The sequence below is a fragment of the Odocoileus virginianus genome, chromosome 12 (genome assembly GCF_023699985.2).
Source record: "Odocoileus virginianus isolate 20LAN1187 ecotype Illinois chromosome 12, Ovbor_1.2, whole genome shotgun sequence".
NCBI lineage: Eukaryota > Metazoa > Chordata > Mammalia > Artiodactyla > Cervidae > Odocoileus > Odocoileus virginianus.
In genome coordinates this window covers 59,912,233-59,928,573 of record NC_069685.1, presented here as the reverse complement: position 1 = coordinate 59,928,573, position 16,341 = coordinate 59,912,233, and the positions used below count along the sequence as shown (strand labels likewise).

Here is a 16,341-nt window from a genome sequence, read left to right as displayed (position 1 = left end):
GCTATGAACGTTGGGGTGCATGTATCTTTTCAATTAGTGTTTTTGTTTTCTCAGGATGTATACCCAGGAGTGAATTGCTGGATCATATGACAACTCTAATTTTAGTTCCTTAAGCAACCTCCGTACTGTTTTCCATAGTGACCACACCTATTTACATTCCCTACAAGGATGTATGATCAGGGACCTGCACTTCTAACCAGGAAGTCAGGGGATTTTTTGGCTAGGTGGTATAAGGCCCACATTTTAAAGAACATTGTTTCCAGTGTCTTAGTTGTCTCAAGCTGCATAACAACTTACTCCAAAACTTAGGACCTTCGAAAAATATTAACAGTTATTATCTCACACAATTTCTGTGGGTCATGAATCCAAGAGCCAGTTATCTGGGTGGTTGTAACTCAGGGTCGCTCATGAAGCTTCAGTGAGATATCAGCCAGGGTTGTGGTCTCTGAGACAGGAAGGCCCATTTTCAAGGTGGTGGACTAACATGGTTGATAAGTTAGCAATGACTGTTGGCAGGGGGATTCAGTTCTTAACAGGTAGACCTCTCCACAAGAAGATCCTCTCCTAAAAGGAAGTCCTCTTGCACCTTTGATGGGAATGTAAATTGATACAATTACTATGGAGAACAATTTGGAGATTCCTTAAAAAACTGGGACTAAAACTACCATAAGACCCAGCAAACCCATTCCCCGAGAACACCATAACGGAAAAAGTCACATGTACTCCAGTATTCATTGCAGCACTATTTACGATAGCCAATACGTGGAATCAACCTAGATGTCCTTTGACAGATGAATGGATAAAGAAGTTGCGGTACGTGTATACAATGGAATACTACTTAGCCATAAAAGGAATGAATTTGAGTCAGTTCCAGTGAGGTGGATGAACCCTGAACCTGTTATACAGGGTGAAGTAGGTCAGAGAGGGAAAAATAAATATATATTAGTGCACATATATGGAATATAGAAAAATGGTACTGATGAACCTATTGCAGGGCACAAATAGAGAAGTAGACATAGAGAACAGACTTGTGGACACAGTGCGGGAAGGAGAGGGTGGGGCGAATTGAGAGAGTAGCATTGAAAACATACACATTACCATATGTAAAACAGATAGCTCGCGGGATAGCCATGTAAAACAGGTAGCTCATGGGATAGCCATGTAAAACAGATAGCTCATGCATAACACGGTTTGATTAACAGGGTGCTCTGTGACAACCGAGAGGGGTGGAACGGGGTGGGGTGGGAGGGAGGTTGAAGAGGGAGGGGACATAGGTATACTTATGGCTGATTCGCCTTGTTGTATGGCAGAAACCAGCACAGTAATTATCCTCCGATTGAAAATAAATTATAAAAAATAAGAAAAAAGGCAGATCCTCTCCTGAGCATCTTCACAACTATCATAGCGAGTGGTTCCTCCCATAGCAAGTGGTCCAAGAGAAAGCAAAGTGGATACAGAAACGTCATTTATGACCTGACCTTGAAATTTACATACCATCCTTCTCACAGTAAAAAATAAAATTTTAAAAAATATTTATTTATTTACTTTGGGCTGTGCTGGGTCTTCAGTGCTGTGCGTGGGCTTTCTCTAGTGGTGGTAATCGGGCTTAGCTGCCACTCTGAATGTGGGACTTACCTGACCAGGAATCAAACCCATGTCCCCTGCACTAGCGGGCAGATTCTTAACCTCTGGACCACCAGGGAAGTCTCTCCCAATAAACATTTGGTTACACACATCTGCTGTGTTTAACGTGGGATGTGTGACTCCAGGATCTCTAAGGTCTTTGGGGTCATATCTTGGAGGCTGGCTACTACCCTCAGCTTCACTTCTGTGTTGTTCTGCATGTTTGAAACTCTCAGAAAAGACAATTGGAAAAAAACGCAGAGTCTCTGCCAGGAAATGGGGCGACTAGTTTAACTGATGGCAGAAGTTAATACTGCTATCAGTGAACTCTTCTGGGCCTCAGTTTCCTCACCAGTCAATGAACTGACCTCTGATGGCCTCTTCAGGTGAGGCCCTTCCTGATTAGTAAAATAAATAATGGTGACTTATGTTATGATCAGATGTTCTGGGAACCAACGTGCTAGAGTCTTACAGGGCTTCTGTTTGAACAGGAGGAAGTGATTTTGAAACTAATGCCATTCTTTGTTAATGGAAAATAAAACAGGAACCTAGTCACTGTTTAACAACATATATATTCACAACAGATAGGAGGAGACACGCAAAAAACCAGAAATGAGTTCTTGGAAACTTGTATGCGCTTGCTGGTTTTAAAGGGAATACATGTGAAATACAAACTGATCAACCACATAAATTAGGTAATAATTCCCACAATTATTTATTACAAATTAATTATTTTTTATTAAGGGTTTATAGTGAAGAGCTACATAGGAATGCTTAAATGTGGGTTTATTGTGAAGATCTGAGAGGTAAAGTGAGCTTAACAACTGGGTTTAAGCATTTCTCTGGAGATTGGAGATCCTACCAGAAAAGGAGGGTTTGAGTTACAAAGGTTGCAACAATTCAGAGCTACTGCATAAAGAAAGATACATTTATATTAGTCATCTCTTAAAAGTGTTTCTAGTTATGAAAGAAATAAATGATCATGATAGAAATTCAGATAAGAAGAAAAGCATTCAGAAGAAAATAAAACTTACTACTAATCTACCACAAAGAGAGAACCAGAGTTACCATTTGGGGACTATAGCCTTCCAGCCATTTTTTGACACAGGGACAGTTAAAGATAGAGAGCATAGATGCCATTGAAGCATGTGGCCATAGAAGCCGTTGAGAACGTAGATGTCCTCTTATAAATTTGGGCTCATATTTATCCTATTAAGTGGTCTGCTTTTTCAATTTTCATGAGCTTCTAATGGATATATATATACATATATATATATATTTTTTTTTTTTTACAAGAAGGAACATCAATTTTGATGCTGTCTTCCCACTGTAGTTTTTAATTTATTCCCTTGTCTGTGTCAGGCCTCAGCTGCAGAATGGGAGATCTTCGGTTGCTGCACTAGGGCTCAGTAGTTCTGGCTGGCACTGACTTGTTTGCCTCCCAGCATGTGGGATCTTATTTCTCCGACCAGGGATCAAATTCATGTCCCCTGCATTGCCAGCTGGATTCCTAACCACTGGACCACCACGGAAGTCATACCCCTGTGTTTTGTTGATGCTTTTAAAGTTTAACATTTTTAAATTGTTTTTTTTTTTGATATTTTCTTGTTTCTGAATAATAATACACGCACATGGCACAAAATAGCCAAAGACAAAAGGTTGCCCTCAATCACATAGCTGCCTTATCAGAGGCCAGCAGTGTCTCCAGTGTTTTAATTATCTCTATATTTATAAACATTTGTTCTCACACAATTAAAAGCATTCTCTTCCATTGCCCGCACCTTACTGTTTTGGCTTAACAATGAATCTTAGAATCTCCTTTATCAATACACAAGAACTGCTGTATTATTTTCATAGCATATAGTATTCCACTGCGTGGGATTACTATAATTTTTCTAGGTATTGAGATTTCTTCTCATTGTTTATTATTCACAACAATGCTGCAATAAATACCTTTATTCTTATGTGTGTGTGATAAATAGATTACTCTGTAGATCACAGGGTATGCAGATTCGTCATTTTTGTAAATAGTCCAAATTGCCCAGGACGAAATGGTACCCATTTACTCTCCCACAGGGATGCAGTATTTTTCTCTGAGACAGGGACTCAGTAGTTGTGGCACGTGGGCTCAGTAGTTGCTGTGGGCAGACTTAGTTGCTCCATAGCATGTGGAGTCTTAGTTCCCTGACCGGGGATTCAACCCAAGCCCCTTGTATTGCAAGGCAGATGCTTAACCACTCAACCACCAGGGAAGTCCCCCGAAGTGGAAATTTTAATAGAACCTGCTTGGCGGGTTTGTTGGGAGGATGGAATAGGACAGTGCACACAGGTACTCAGCACAAGGATCTAGCCACTAGCAAATGTTTGGCAAGTGCTTTCAATTATTATGTTTACAGACAAAGGAAGTGTGAAACCCAGTGTACTAGTCAGGATGCTCCATATTTCTCAATTTTAATTTTTAGTAGTGTAAGTATAGTTAGGTATAGTGCACATGAACAAAAGCTTCATAATTTTTAGGCTTATAAATGGGTTCTGAGACTATAAACTTTGAGAATCACTGAACCAAAACATTTCTTTACTAAAGCAGTTGCAATTACTTGCTCTGGAGTTGGGGGAATCGATTAGAAGGGAGGGCAAGTTCTCTCTGGCTCTAATATTGTCCAGTGTAGCAGCTACCAGTCACATGTGGCCATTGAGAACATGAAAAACAGCTGGTTCAAATGGAGAGGTACTTAGTACAAACATGTGAAAAGTGTTAGTTGCTCAGCCATGTCTGACTCTTTGTGATCCCATGAACTGTATGTTGCGTAAGTTACGTTTAAGTTGGTTTACGGAGAAGGCAATGGCAACCCACTCCAGTACTCTTGTTTCGAAAATCCCATGGGCAGAGGAGCCTGGTAGGCTGCAGTACATGGGGTTGCAAAGAGTCGGACATGACTGAACGACTGGACTGAACGGAACAGAACTGTATGCAGCCCACCAGGCTCCTCTGCCCATGGACTTCTCCAGGCAAGAATACTGGAGTGGGTTGCCACTCCCTAAGAATGTAAATTATCTCATTAAGAATTCTTACATACAAATGACGATATTTTGAACATATTGGGGCAAGTGAAAGATACTAATAAAAGTAATCTACTGGTTTTTTCACTTTAATGTGGCTACTAGAAAATTTAAAATATGGCCTTCCATATATGCTATTGGACAGTGCTTATTCTTGAGACACAGATTTGCCTGACAATCTTGTTTCCACCACTTAACACCTGTGTCAAAAACTTACTATATCTCTGAATTTCTTGCGTTTCCTGGGATATAAAATGTGGATAATGTAAACGCGAAGATTAAATATGAATAATGCATGTGAAGTACTTAGCAATGCACTGAATTAAACAATAGGTTTGGTGGCTGTTATTATTCAAGGTCTGATTAATCTATAGATGCCGTCAGGATGGTCCACACGCTCCTTAAAGGCCCTTCTTCTGCGACCCGTTTCCACTCCGAAGACAAGTTGTGATCCCGCTTTCAGGCGAGAATCGCCCTCTTCACACCGAAAAATAAAAGTGAGCCAGGGTCCCTTTTGCAAATCGGACATTTGTATAGAACGGGGCCCGAACAAAACTTGAAAACCAAGCGGTCCCAGGCCACAGAGCCTCCCTTAGTAACCGACGCCGACATCCGTTGCTAAGGGGGAAAAGGAAGTACAAAATTGTGGTCCTTCGACTCTAGTCTTCCGGTGAGAGCCACTTCCGGTTCTTCTGGCAGCCCGTCCTTCGGTCTACCCTCCCCGCAGGAGCTGGGACTTTGGCCACGGGTTCCGCTGCCTCGGGAGCCCTCGGAGCCCTGGGTCCGGCCGCCGCGACAGCGGCGGGGGCGGCGGCTCGCCTCCCGCGCAGCCGCGATGCTGAGCTCCCGGGCCTCGGCGGCGATGACCGCGGCCGACAGGGCCATCCAGCGCTTCCTGCGGACCGGGGCTGCCGTCAGGTGAGCTCTGGGGGGCGGGGCGGCCGGGGAGGCCGGGGCTGGTGCGCCTGTGGAGGCCCTTTCACGCTCCAGTCAGGGTCCCCGGGGCCGGAGTGGGCATTCTGGAGACATCTGCGTCGACAGGGCTGGAGGCCCAGGCCCTGGGGCGGGGGTGGGGGTGTCGGGCCTCCAGGGCCTCAAGGCAACGCCGATTCTGTCCGCATTCCCCAGTTCTGCTGGGCCCCCGATTTTATCAGTGCCCCCTCCACCCCCGTCCTTCCACCTGCCAGTGTCTCCAGCCCTGTCACTGTCGCCAGAACTGCGAGGGAGACTCAGGCTTGTCAAGGCCCCCAATTCTGTCAGTGGCCTCTCGGCGCCTCGGAGGACTTCCTGGACTCTCTCATCCTATCAGGATACCCCCAATTATTCTGGGCTCCCCAGTTATGCCAGTTCCTGGCTTTCTAGGTTTCCCCAACCTTGCCCAGCTCCCCAAACCTGCCATGATTCTCACAACCCTGTTAGAGTACCCCGAGCTTTCGAGTGTCCCCCCCACCCCATTTTGTCAGTACCCCTCTTCCTGTCACCCCCCCCCCCCCCAGTTTTGCCAGGGATCCCTTCGTTTGTAGGAGCCCCTAGTCTTATTAGTGACACCTTATCTTACAAGGGCTCCTAAATCAATCAAGAACCCTTAACCTGTTAAGGCTCCCAGTCTTGTTAAGATCCCCCATTCCTGCCGGGACCCCCAGTAGTATGAGCCCCTAGTCCTGTCAGGGCCCCTGTCTTCCTTCTCTTGTCTGCCCTCCTCCCACGGGCTGCAGCTTCGGAGCTGAGCACTGTGGCCACCCTCAGCCCCCACTTCCTGTATAAGTTCAGACATTTATTTAGTGGAAATACATAACTGTGTGTGAAGACAGTGTTTTAAACTGCTGGTGAAATTTCTTTATTTGTAGTAAAGGAATAACTTCAGTGTTGAAGTCAAGCTTCAAATGAAGAAATATTTAATATTTAATAAATATTTAGAAGATCTTTATATGATTGTATAAGGATCTATTTATACATCTGTTTATACTTTATACATCTATCTTTATACTGTTGTATAAAGATCTCCCCCCACTTAATAACCTAAAAGATAAATCCATTTCTGTATTTCTCCAATCATTCAATAAATACTATCAAGAACCTACTGTGTGATCTAAACACTTGGAAGCACTTGGAATATGCTAATGTGTGAAACAAAGATCCCTGTCCATGGGGACTTTGCATTTTAATTGAGGGAGACTGAAAATAAACGTGGTGAATCCGTGAATGTTATGTTAGAAGGTGGAGAGCGCTGTGGTGAAAAGAAAAAGTAGAACTGGGTAAAATGTCACGAGAGCAGGTTCTAACAGTTTGTTAGATGTGAGAGGGAGAGACGTTCCTGGCTGCCTGGTGGTTAAGACTGCGCTTCCGCTGCAGGGGGCACAGGTTCAATCCCTGCTTGTGGAACTAAGAGCCCCCATGCCACATGGCAAGGCAAAAAAATAAAAAAATTTTTTTAAAAAGGAAGGAGGAGAGGGAATGAGCCAAGCAGTGGGACCTGGGGGAAGAGCATCCCAGGCAGAGAGGGCAGCCTTGCAGAGGCCCTGGGGTAGGAGCATGGCTTTGGCTGGGGTGGTGGCCAGTATGGCGGTAGAATGAGAGACAGAGCAAGAGGAAAGCCCTGGACCCTCCTCTCGAGTGAGCTGGGGCTTGGGGAGCTAGTACCCTGACTTAGGTTTTAAATCCTAATATCTGTGTGTGCAGATTTTCAAGACATATCCTGTACTGTATATTACTTTAATTTGAAAGCTAGGTATTTGGCAGGCCAGTGGGTTATTTTGATGAAATGTTATATCTGTGTACCTGTTCCTATATATGCACGTATTGTATTTGTTATGAGGAAAGACAGTCAACTTATTTTCTTTTTTAGATATAAAGTCATGAAGAACTGGGGTGTTATAGGTGGAATTGCTGCTGCTCTTGCAGCAGGAATCTATGTTATTTGGGGTCCCATTACAGAAAGAAAGAAGCGTAGAAAAGGTAAGAATGAAGCCTTTGCATCATGGCCTGTAGACTCGACCCAAACCTTTAATTGTTCAAAAACATTACCAAAGGGGGAGGACATGTATGGTTCTCTTGTGTCTTCAATTTTGTCAACAGTATTTGCTTTTAAGCAGAAGTTAATTTTAGTGACTCATTATTTTATATCCTCTAGTAAAAAGATTTCTATTTCACCCCCACGAAGGGTATGAGTTTGAGACATGCTTCGTAATGAGAAATTTCAAGTGGCTTAATTGTCTAAGTGTCCTCATTATTATGGCCATTGTGTTTTTCAGCTGTACAGCTGCCTAATTGTGTAATGCCTTTGTGCTTTCACTGAATGGCTGCTAGTCACTAGTAAATAGTCACTAGTAAATGTTTCAAACTCATTTCTTCATTAACAAAAAAATCTATTTTCTTATTTTTAAGAAAGCCCCCTTTTGTCAATGTTGCACTACTTATATTGATTAAAATTCAGCCAAAATAAATACATAAAAGGGACAGATGTAACAAAATGTTGGTCATTTTTTAAAAATTTATTTTTTTTAATCGGAGGATAATTGCTTTACGATGTTATGTTGATTTCTGACATCAACATAAAGCAGCCGTCGGTATACACATGTCCCCTCCCTCTTGAACCTCCCTTCCCCCTCCCACCCCGTCCTGGATCATTGTTCAATCTGGGGATGGTTGTTATTGGGGTTTGTTAGGTATCTACTCTTCTTTTGTGGATGTTTGAGAACTTTCATAATAAAAATTTTGTTTTTGTTGTTTTCAGTTTCAGCAGAATAGGGAAGTATGTCAGATCTTGTTAATCTCTTTGCAGAAAGACGGATCAGAATGGCAGGAGCAGTGTCTTTCCCACTGATTATAAGAACAAAATCATTGTCCTGGGGGAGCAAGAACAAAACGATTGTTGTCTTCTGTTGTGAGAAACATTGCTTTCTTAACAAAGGAGAGAGAGTGAGGGAGAGAAAGAGAGAGAGGTTACTAAGTGTTTCTGTACATTTAATGTAAGCCAGGCTGTGCCAGACACTCTGGTGCTCTGGTGAGTTTCACGAGTCCCACGTGGCCAGGACCTGCCCTTCTACAGCCTATGATCTCCTGAAGGAGCATTATTAGGGCCAGGCCTCAGCTGGGACGAAACGCTCGGCCCCCTGGTGTCTGTGGATGAGGGCTTTCTGAAACTGGGGTTTCCAGCCCAAGGCCACGGTGCAGGAGCCCTGGGGCCCAGATGGGAGAGGAACAAAGAGCCAGTCTAGTGTGAGGTGCTGTTCTCTTCTCCCCCCTCACTTAGGGCTTGTGCCTGGCCTTGTCAACTTGGGGAACACCTGCTTCATGAACTCCCTGCTGCAGGGCCTGTCTGCCTGCCCCACCTTCATCAAGTGGCTGGAAGAGTTCACCACCCAGTACACCGGGGGTCACAAGGAGCCCCCCCAACACCAGTACTTATCTTTGACGCTGTTGCACCTCCTGAAAGGTACTGAATTGGTAATGGAAAGGGGATTGTGTGTATTTTCTTTCTTTCTTTCTTTTTTTTTTTTGATTGTGTGTATTTTCAAAGCAGCAGCCCAGAGGGCAGGCAAAGGGTTAATAGCCTTCCTGTAGAAAAAAAAAAATCACATAGATTCTTACGAAAAAAGCAGTAAGGGCCCAATAGATACACTCAGGCTGTGTTGTTGTTTTTTTTTTAATCAAAAATGTAATCATTTATTTTAAAAATTGTCAGTTTAGTAACAGCTGTTTAAGGAGGGGAAAAAACCCACTGCCATTTAAGCATTTAGATTGTAAGGAGTACTCTGGTTTCAAAAACATCAAAGTTAAAAAAAAAAAGTATCTTATCCAAGGAAATGAGGTAATTCACAAAAGCACTAACACAAATTGTGTTTAAGTAGAGACAGGATATATCTGGACTTTCCTTGTGGCTCAGACCACAGAGAATCTGCCTGCAGTGCAGGAGATCTGGGTTTGATCCCTGGGTCGGAAAGATCCCCTGGAGGAGGGCATGGCAATCCACTCCAGTATTCTTGCCTGGAGAATGCTACAGAGAGAAGCCTGGTGGGCTACAGTCCAGTCCTTGGGGTCCCAAAAGAGTCGGACATGACTCAGCAACTAACACATAGGATGTATCCAACAAACAAAACAAGCAAAATACTGAAACATTCACTGTGTCCACCATCAAAGAGATATTAATAGCATAATAGTGAAGTACCACTTTTTGGCCTGTTAGCAAAGATGGAAAAGCAAATCTGCAGTCCTGAGCTGCCCCTGGGCGACACGTTCGTACGTGCTGGTGGTGTCACTCGAGACAGCCTTGGGGGAAGGCGGCTTGGAACCACGTGGTGGCGGCTTGCAACACCCAGGACCATTTGACCTAGTCATTCAGTGGGCTGTGATCTACACTAGCTGGGGGTGGAGTTTGTTCCCAGGGCAGGCACGCTTGGGAATGGCCCAGTACTAGCCCTGAGGTTGGAAAGCCGTGGTGTACGTGGGCTTGGTAAAGGTTTAAAGAGGCCACCAATCTAACTTCATTTAAAAAAACATTGGATATAACTGCTTTACAACGTTGTACTCGTTTCTGCTGTACAACAGCACGAATCAGCCTCAGGCACACAGATGTCTGCTCGCTCTGGAGCCTCCTTCCCACCCCCCACTCTCCATTCCACCCTCCTGGGTCATCACAGACCACTAGTCCACTGGTCCATTCTCAACAACTGTGTCTCTCTTCCTGCCCTGCAGGTAGGTGCATCAGTACCATTTTTCTAGATTCTATAATAGTGAATAGTGAAGTCGCTCAGTCGTGTCTGACTCTTTGTGACCCCGTGGACTGTAGCCCACCAGGCTCCTTCGTCCATGGGATTCTCCAGGCAAGAACACTGGAGTGGGTTGCCATTTGCTTCTCCAGGAGATCTTCCTGACCCAGGGATCAAACCCAGGTCTCTCACATTGCAGGCAAATGCTTTAACCTCTGAGCTACCAGGGGAGATACCCATTATAATAGATACATGTTAATATACAGTATTTGTTTTTCTCTTTCTTCACTCTGTATGACCAAGGCTCTAGGTTCATCCACCTCACTACAAGTGACTCAGTTCCGTTCCTTCTTATGGCTCAGTAATATTCCATTGTATATATGTATCACAACTTCTTTATCCATTCATCTCTCGATGGACATCTAAGTTGCTTCCTCTCATTTTACTTTTAACCACTTTTTTTTTTCACTGTAGAACTGGTTTTTCCTCCTGTAGCATCTGTACACCCCTACAGGCAGACACCAAAATCTGCAGATGCTCAAGCCTCTTATATGAAATGTCATAGTATTTGTGTGTAACCTGTGCACATCCTTCCATCAACTTTCAGTCATCTCTACATTACATATAATACCTGATATGATATAAATAGTTGCCAGTGCCTGGAAGATTCAAGTTTTGCTTTTGGGGACTCTGGAATTTTTTTCCCTGAGTATTTTCAATCTTTGGTTGATGAAATCTGAGGATATGGAACCAGTGGGTATGGATAGCCATCTGTATGAGCAAAGACTTCAACACCTTGTTGTAATGGGGGTTGGGGGGGGGAGCAAGGGAAGAATGTGGTTATCCAGCAGTAGGGTGATTAGGCCAGCAATGGAATGTTACACAGCCGTTAAGAATCATCTTTCTGAAGTTTAATTTGGGAGGAGGCATCGGCTATCCTATTAAGTTTAAAAGAGCAGGATACAAAATATGGTATAATTTGATTTCAGAAAAGTGAAAATGACCTCAGATTAAGGGTGGACAGACAAAGGCCAAAACGTTAACCATGGATATTTTGGTGTGGTACAGGTGACAATTTAAAAAGATGGAAAAAACCTACTAAAACTTTCAATAATGATTGTGTATTATTTCCATAGTCAGAAAAAAAAAATTGGATTTTGAAAACACTTAGCTGAATATTGCTTAACCTGAGGTATGATCTCACCTTGACCAGAAACCTTTATGAAAAGCAAGTTCTGCTCTTCTACATAAGAGGCAACTTGAAACTCTTTTCTTTTACTGACCTGTTTTAAAAAAAAAAAGAACCATCCTAAAGACTGTGTGAAAAGCTGACATGTCTACACGAGTGTCATGACGCAGGGTAGGTGTTGTCGGGTTAGGTGGTGTCTTCCCGCCATATACTCCCTTCTCTGCTTCTGCCTCTCATTATCTTTTATTCTGGTTTTTAGAAATAATTTTTAATTCTGTAAGTAATACCTGAATAGATTCTCCTTGTGAGAAGTTAAAGCATTACAGAGAGGCCTGAAATTCTCTTTACGACTATCCCAACCCTGCTCCCCTCCTTCCTTTCCGAAAGCAAAAGATAAGTGTAACCTTCCAGACCATGTCTGTGCATTTAACTGCATTTCTACCTACCCACAGAAATGATATATGATGTTCTTTGTTTTTTTCGTGACCAGATAACCTGATGTGTATTAGAGAAACAGCCGTTTCATACACATACTTCTCCCTCATTCACTGTTTTTTTTCTTTTCCTGAATTTACTGGTCTCATATATTTTGTCTTCTGTGAACTACTAGCTCATATCTTTTGCCCATTTAAAAAATTGTGGTAAAATATTCATAACTTAAAATTTACCATGTTAAGCATTTTCAAGTAAACAGTTCTGTAAGTATGGGCAACCATGACCACTGTTCATCTCTAGAACATTTTCGTCTTCCATGTCGAAACTCTGTATCCATTAAACAGTTAACTCCCTGTTTTCTACTACCCCCAGGCCCTGGTAACCGCTATTCTACTTTCTGTCTCTGTGAGTTTGACTGTGTACTTTATTTAAGTGGAATCACACAATATATCTGTCGTTTTGTATCCGGTTTATTTCACTTAGCATCGTGTCCGTGAGGTTTATCCACACTGAAGTGTGTGTCTGTCATTCCTGCAGGCTGACTGTGAATGGCTTTCCGGTGTGTGTGCATTGTATATTCACCACAGTTTGTTCACCCGCTCATGGGTCAGTGGGTGTTCAGGTTGTTCCCACCTTCTGGCCATTGTGAACAATGCTGCTGTGGACATTGGTGGACTTATTTATCTGTTCAAGCCCCTGCTTTTGATTTTGGGGGGTTATGTACCCAGACGTGGACTCACTGGATCAGATGGGAATTCTGTTTAATACTTTGAGGAGTCACCACACCGCTTTCCACGGCAGCTATAGTCTTTTACCTTCCCTTTGCACAGATGTTCCGGTTCTCAACATCCTCACCAGCACTTGTTATTGTCTGTCTTTCTGATAACAGCCACCTCCATAGGTGTGAAAGTGATGTCTCATTGTGGCCTTGATTTGCATTTCCCTAATCATAAGTCACGTTGAGCATCTTCTCATGTGTTTAATGAATTATATATATATATTTAAATGTCCGTTCTAATCTTTCATCCATTTTTGAAATCAGTTTTCTGTGTTTTTGTTGTTGATTTTAGGAGTTTTTTTTTAATATGTTTTGAGTCTTAATCCCTTATCACATGTGTGGTTTGCAAAACGTCATGCACCTTTCCAGCTGCACCATGTCCCCCCTCTACTTAGCTATTAACTTCCGGTGCCTTGTCTGGATAAACTGGCTGTAGTGAACCTCCTTGTACATGGCCATCAAGCACACAGTCACATGTTTCCGTGGGTAGATCCTGAGAAAGTCAGGTTGCTGGGTTGTAAGATAGGAAAATGAGTAGACCTTGCCACACTGCCCCACAGTGTTGTAGGCAAAATTGGGCTAAAGGGGACATTCAAATGTTCTTTGGGAGGGAAAAAGCTAACAGAGGGCTGCCTAGGGCTATAGGAGGGAGAAGGAAGGAATAATACCTCTTTGGACTGGTACCCTTCTGGAGGGAAAAGGTCTGACCCCAGGGTTTATTGCACCAGTAACTGGCTACCAGCTGCCAGGGCTGCTGCTTCTCCTCAGGTCACCACCCAAGGCACCAACCGTGATTCGACAGAGGTGGGGGTGGCAGTGATCAGGGCTTCCCGGGTCAGAGCCATCTCGCCAGCTCGCTGACTGCAAATCACAGAGAAGAAACACTAGCTTAATTTATCTGGAGAGTCACGAAACTCCCAGAAACTGCACTGAGAGGCAGTCTCCTCCTATATTTTTATCTCCTTTATCTCATGGCCGTGCTGATTCAGTGTGATATATTGGTCCTTAATAATATGCTCAGGGAAGAGGGTGGTCAGGATCAGGAATTGATAAACTTTGGCCACAGGGCCAAATTTCTGTACCACCTGTTTTTGTGAATAAAATTTTACTGAAATACAGCCATGTCCATTTATTTACATGTTATTGATATAATATTGTGTATGTATCTATGTAATATATACTGTTACACATCATATGTATATTACTACATATCTGTATAATATTACATACTCTCTATCTATCACCTGTGACTGCTTTTTGCTTTATGCTGGCAGAGTTGAGTAGTTGCTACGGAGACCTGCACAGCCTAAAGTGTTTACTAGCTGACCTTTTACAGAAAAAGTTTGCCAACCCCTGATGCAGATTTAATTGCAATATAAATTCATAAACTCATCAGACTTTTATGTGTATCTGTTAGGCTTGATTCTACTCAGATTGAATTCCCTGGTTGTCCAGGGGTTAGGCCTCGGTGCGTTCCCTGCTGAAGGCCGGGTTCAATATCTAGTCTAGGAGCTAAGACCCCAAAAGCCATGTGGCATGACCAAAAACAACAACAACAAAAAGAAAAAAGAAAAGTAAACCATTCAGAGGACTCTTTCAGGCTGCCTCACAGTGCTTGATGCTTTGTAGCAATAGTCAGAAACTCATGCAGACAAGGCCTTGATGGTCCTGGTAGAGAGTCCTGTAGAGAAGGGGTTAGGCAGAAAGTGTAGGGCTGGACCAGATGGATGTTTAAGGGATCTTTAAGTCCCTCTGAGGTGAGAGTTAAAATCATTTTATTCAACATGAATCTTGTAACAGTAAGTTTCTGTTGATGATAGTAATTCAAAGATCTGAAAGTCGATTACTAAATGCTGCGGCCACATGAAAATTTCATTCATTCAGCAAACTCCAGGTGTCTACCAGCATCCTAAGCACTGGGTAAGGCTACAAGGAAGAGTAACAAAAGAGATATAATTCCAGGGTGAATTTTCTAGTCCTTCCATTTTTAATTAGCTTTGACACATCTTTCTGCACAGGTTTTCTTGGTTAGTTGTGTTGGTTCACTTAATAACAGTGTTGCCTTTTTTGATTCCAGCTTTATCCTGCCAAGAAGTCACTGACGAAGAGGTCTTAGATGCAAGCTGCTTGTTGGACGTCTTAAGAATGTACCGATGGCAGATCTCTTCATTTGAAGAGCAGGTGAACACGACATTCAAAACAGGTTTCCTTGGAGACTCCTTCCCATTCATGAGCTGGGGCCTGAGCCCCAGAAACAGGAGCTTCCACTGCAGCAGGAGGAGTAAATGCCAGCGTTGACCTCGCAGTTAGTTGCCAGGCCTGCGTGGACGTTCCCGTGACGTTTCAGACAGCCTGAGTGTCCTGAGAGCAGGTTGTGATTGGGGACAGGGAAGGTTCACAGGACAGGTTCACTGTTGCCAGGGAGGGGAAATCTTTTTAGTTCTCAAATGAGTTTACACTTCAGTGGCTGACGGGGACACGTGAGGCCTTCAGAGAAAGGTGAGTGGCTCTACCTTAGAGGCTCAGAGGTTCAGATGTGGCTCTTCTTTAGAGTATACCTTCTTTTTTTTAAAAAAAGCAGGTCTTTCTTCAGAGGCTGGCTGTCATATGCAGCCCCAGGGCCTTCCTCCAGCCAGGCCTTCCAGACTGTAGCCTCACTGTCCTCGTTGGTGCTGGCCACCCTCCTCCCCTTCCCCAGAGGACAGTGCTGGGGCCGAGAGAGTGAAGTTCTAGGCACCAAAGGTTTCGCCTCCGTGTGTGTGCTCTTCCGGCAGTACCTCCTCCTGTCTGCTAACATTCCAGGCTGGCCCCGGCCAGCTTTGTGTTGGCCGCTTCCGCCTCCACGGTCCATCCCCTGGACCAGAGCCTTTGGGCTCCCCAAACTGTGGGGCTGAAGTGAGAGGCATTTAAGAACTCAGAAAAGTGAGGTGGGAAGGCTTTCTCACTCCCCTTTTCTTTCAAGATGGTCTCCGTTTCTGCTTTACTCGGAAGCCATGTGTGTGTTACTTTTTAAACATGATGTTGAGAGTATCTCTATTTTCTCATGATGCTTCTTGACTAATCCATTACTTGTTGAAATATTTTTCCATTTAGAAACTACTTTTGTAATCCTGCTCTGGTAACTGGAATTATTTAGTTACAATTCACATTTCTCTAAACTGAGAGCGACTGGGGTTTAGTCCTTCAGGACATCAGATAGCTGTCGGCTGAAAAGAAAAAAGTGTACAACCTTAAAGCCAAGAATCAGGTTTTATTTGACTGGCGTACTGAAGGCAGGACTTCAGCAGGGAGACAGCCTCTCAGATAGCTCTGGGGGCTTCTACGAAGAGGTAAGGGAGGAGCCGGGATATATCAAGTGTTTGCAAAAAATCCCGGTAGTCAGAACATCAAAAGAGTGCTGTTAATGAAAGAAAAGCCGAACTTCCCAAGTTAATGAATTAAGCACTGTTCTGCAGAAGGGAAGGTGTACACGTCTGGGCTCATTGAAGTCATTCCTTCGATACTCACCTTAGCTATCTCAGGCCCATATCCTGCTTTTCTCCATCCTG

The 16,341-nt window shown here is 43.6% G+C and overlaps 1 protein-coding gene across 3 annotated transcripts in view; it reads left to right on the top strand.

Moving 5' to 3' along the window:
* Window positions 1–5,407: 5,407 nt before the first annotated feature.
* USP30 (ubiquitin specific peptidase 30) overlaps window positions 5,408–16,341 on the top strand; it is a 23,071-nt gene continuing 12,137 nt past the window's right edge. For 2 of the 3 annotated variants that reach the window (XM_070475446.1, XM_070475448.1), the window contains exons 1-5: window positions 5,408–5,601; window positions 7,529–7,638; window positions 8,465–8,566; window positions 8,936–9,118; window positions 14,871–14,974. In XM_070475446.1, coding sequence (XP_070331547.1) covers window positions 5,519–5,601; window positions 7,529–7,638; window positions 8,465–8,566; window positions 8,936–9,118; window positions 14,871–14,974 — 582 coding nt within the window. In that variant the 5' untranslated portion in view covers window positions 5,408–5,518. The remainder of the gene's footprint in view (window positions 5,602–7,528; window positions 7,639–8,464; window positions 8,567–8,935; window positions 9,119–14,870; window positions 14,975–16,341) is intronic. The other variant, XM_070475447.1, reaches the window with a different exon arrangement.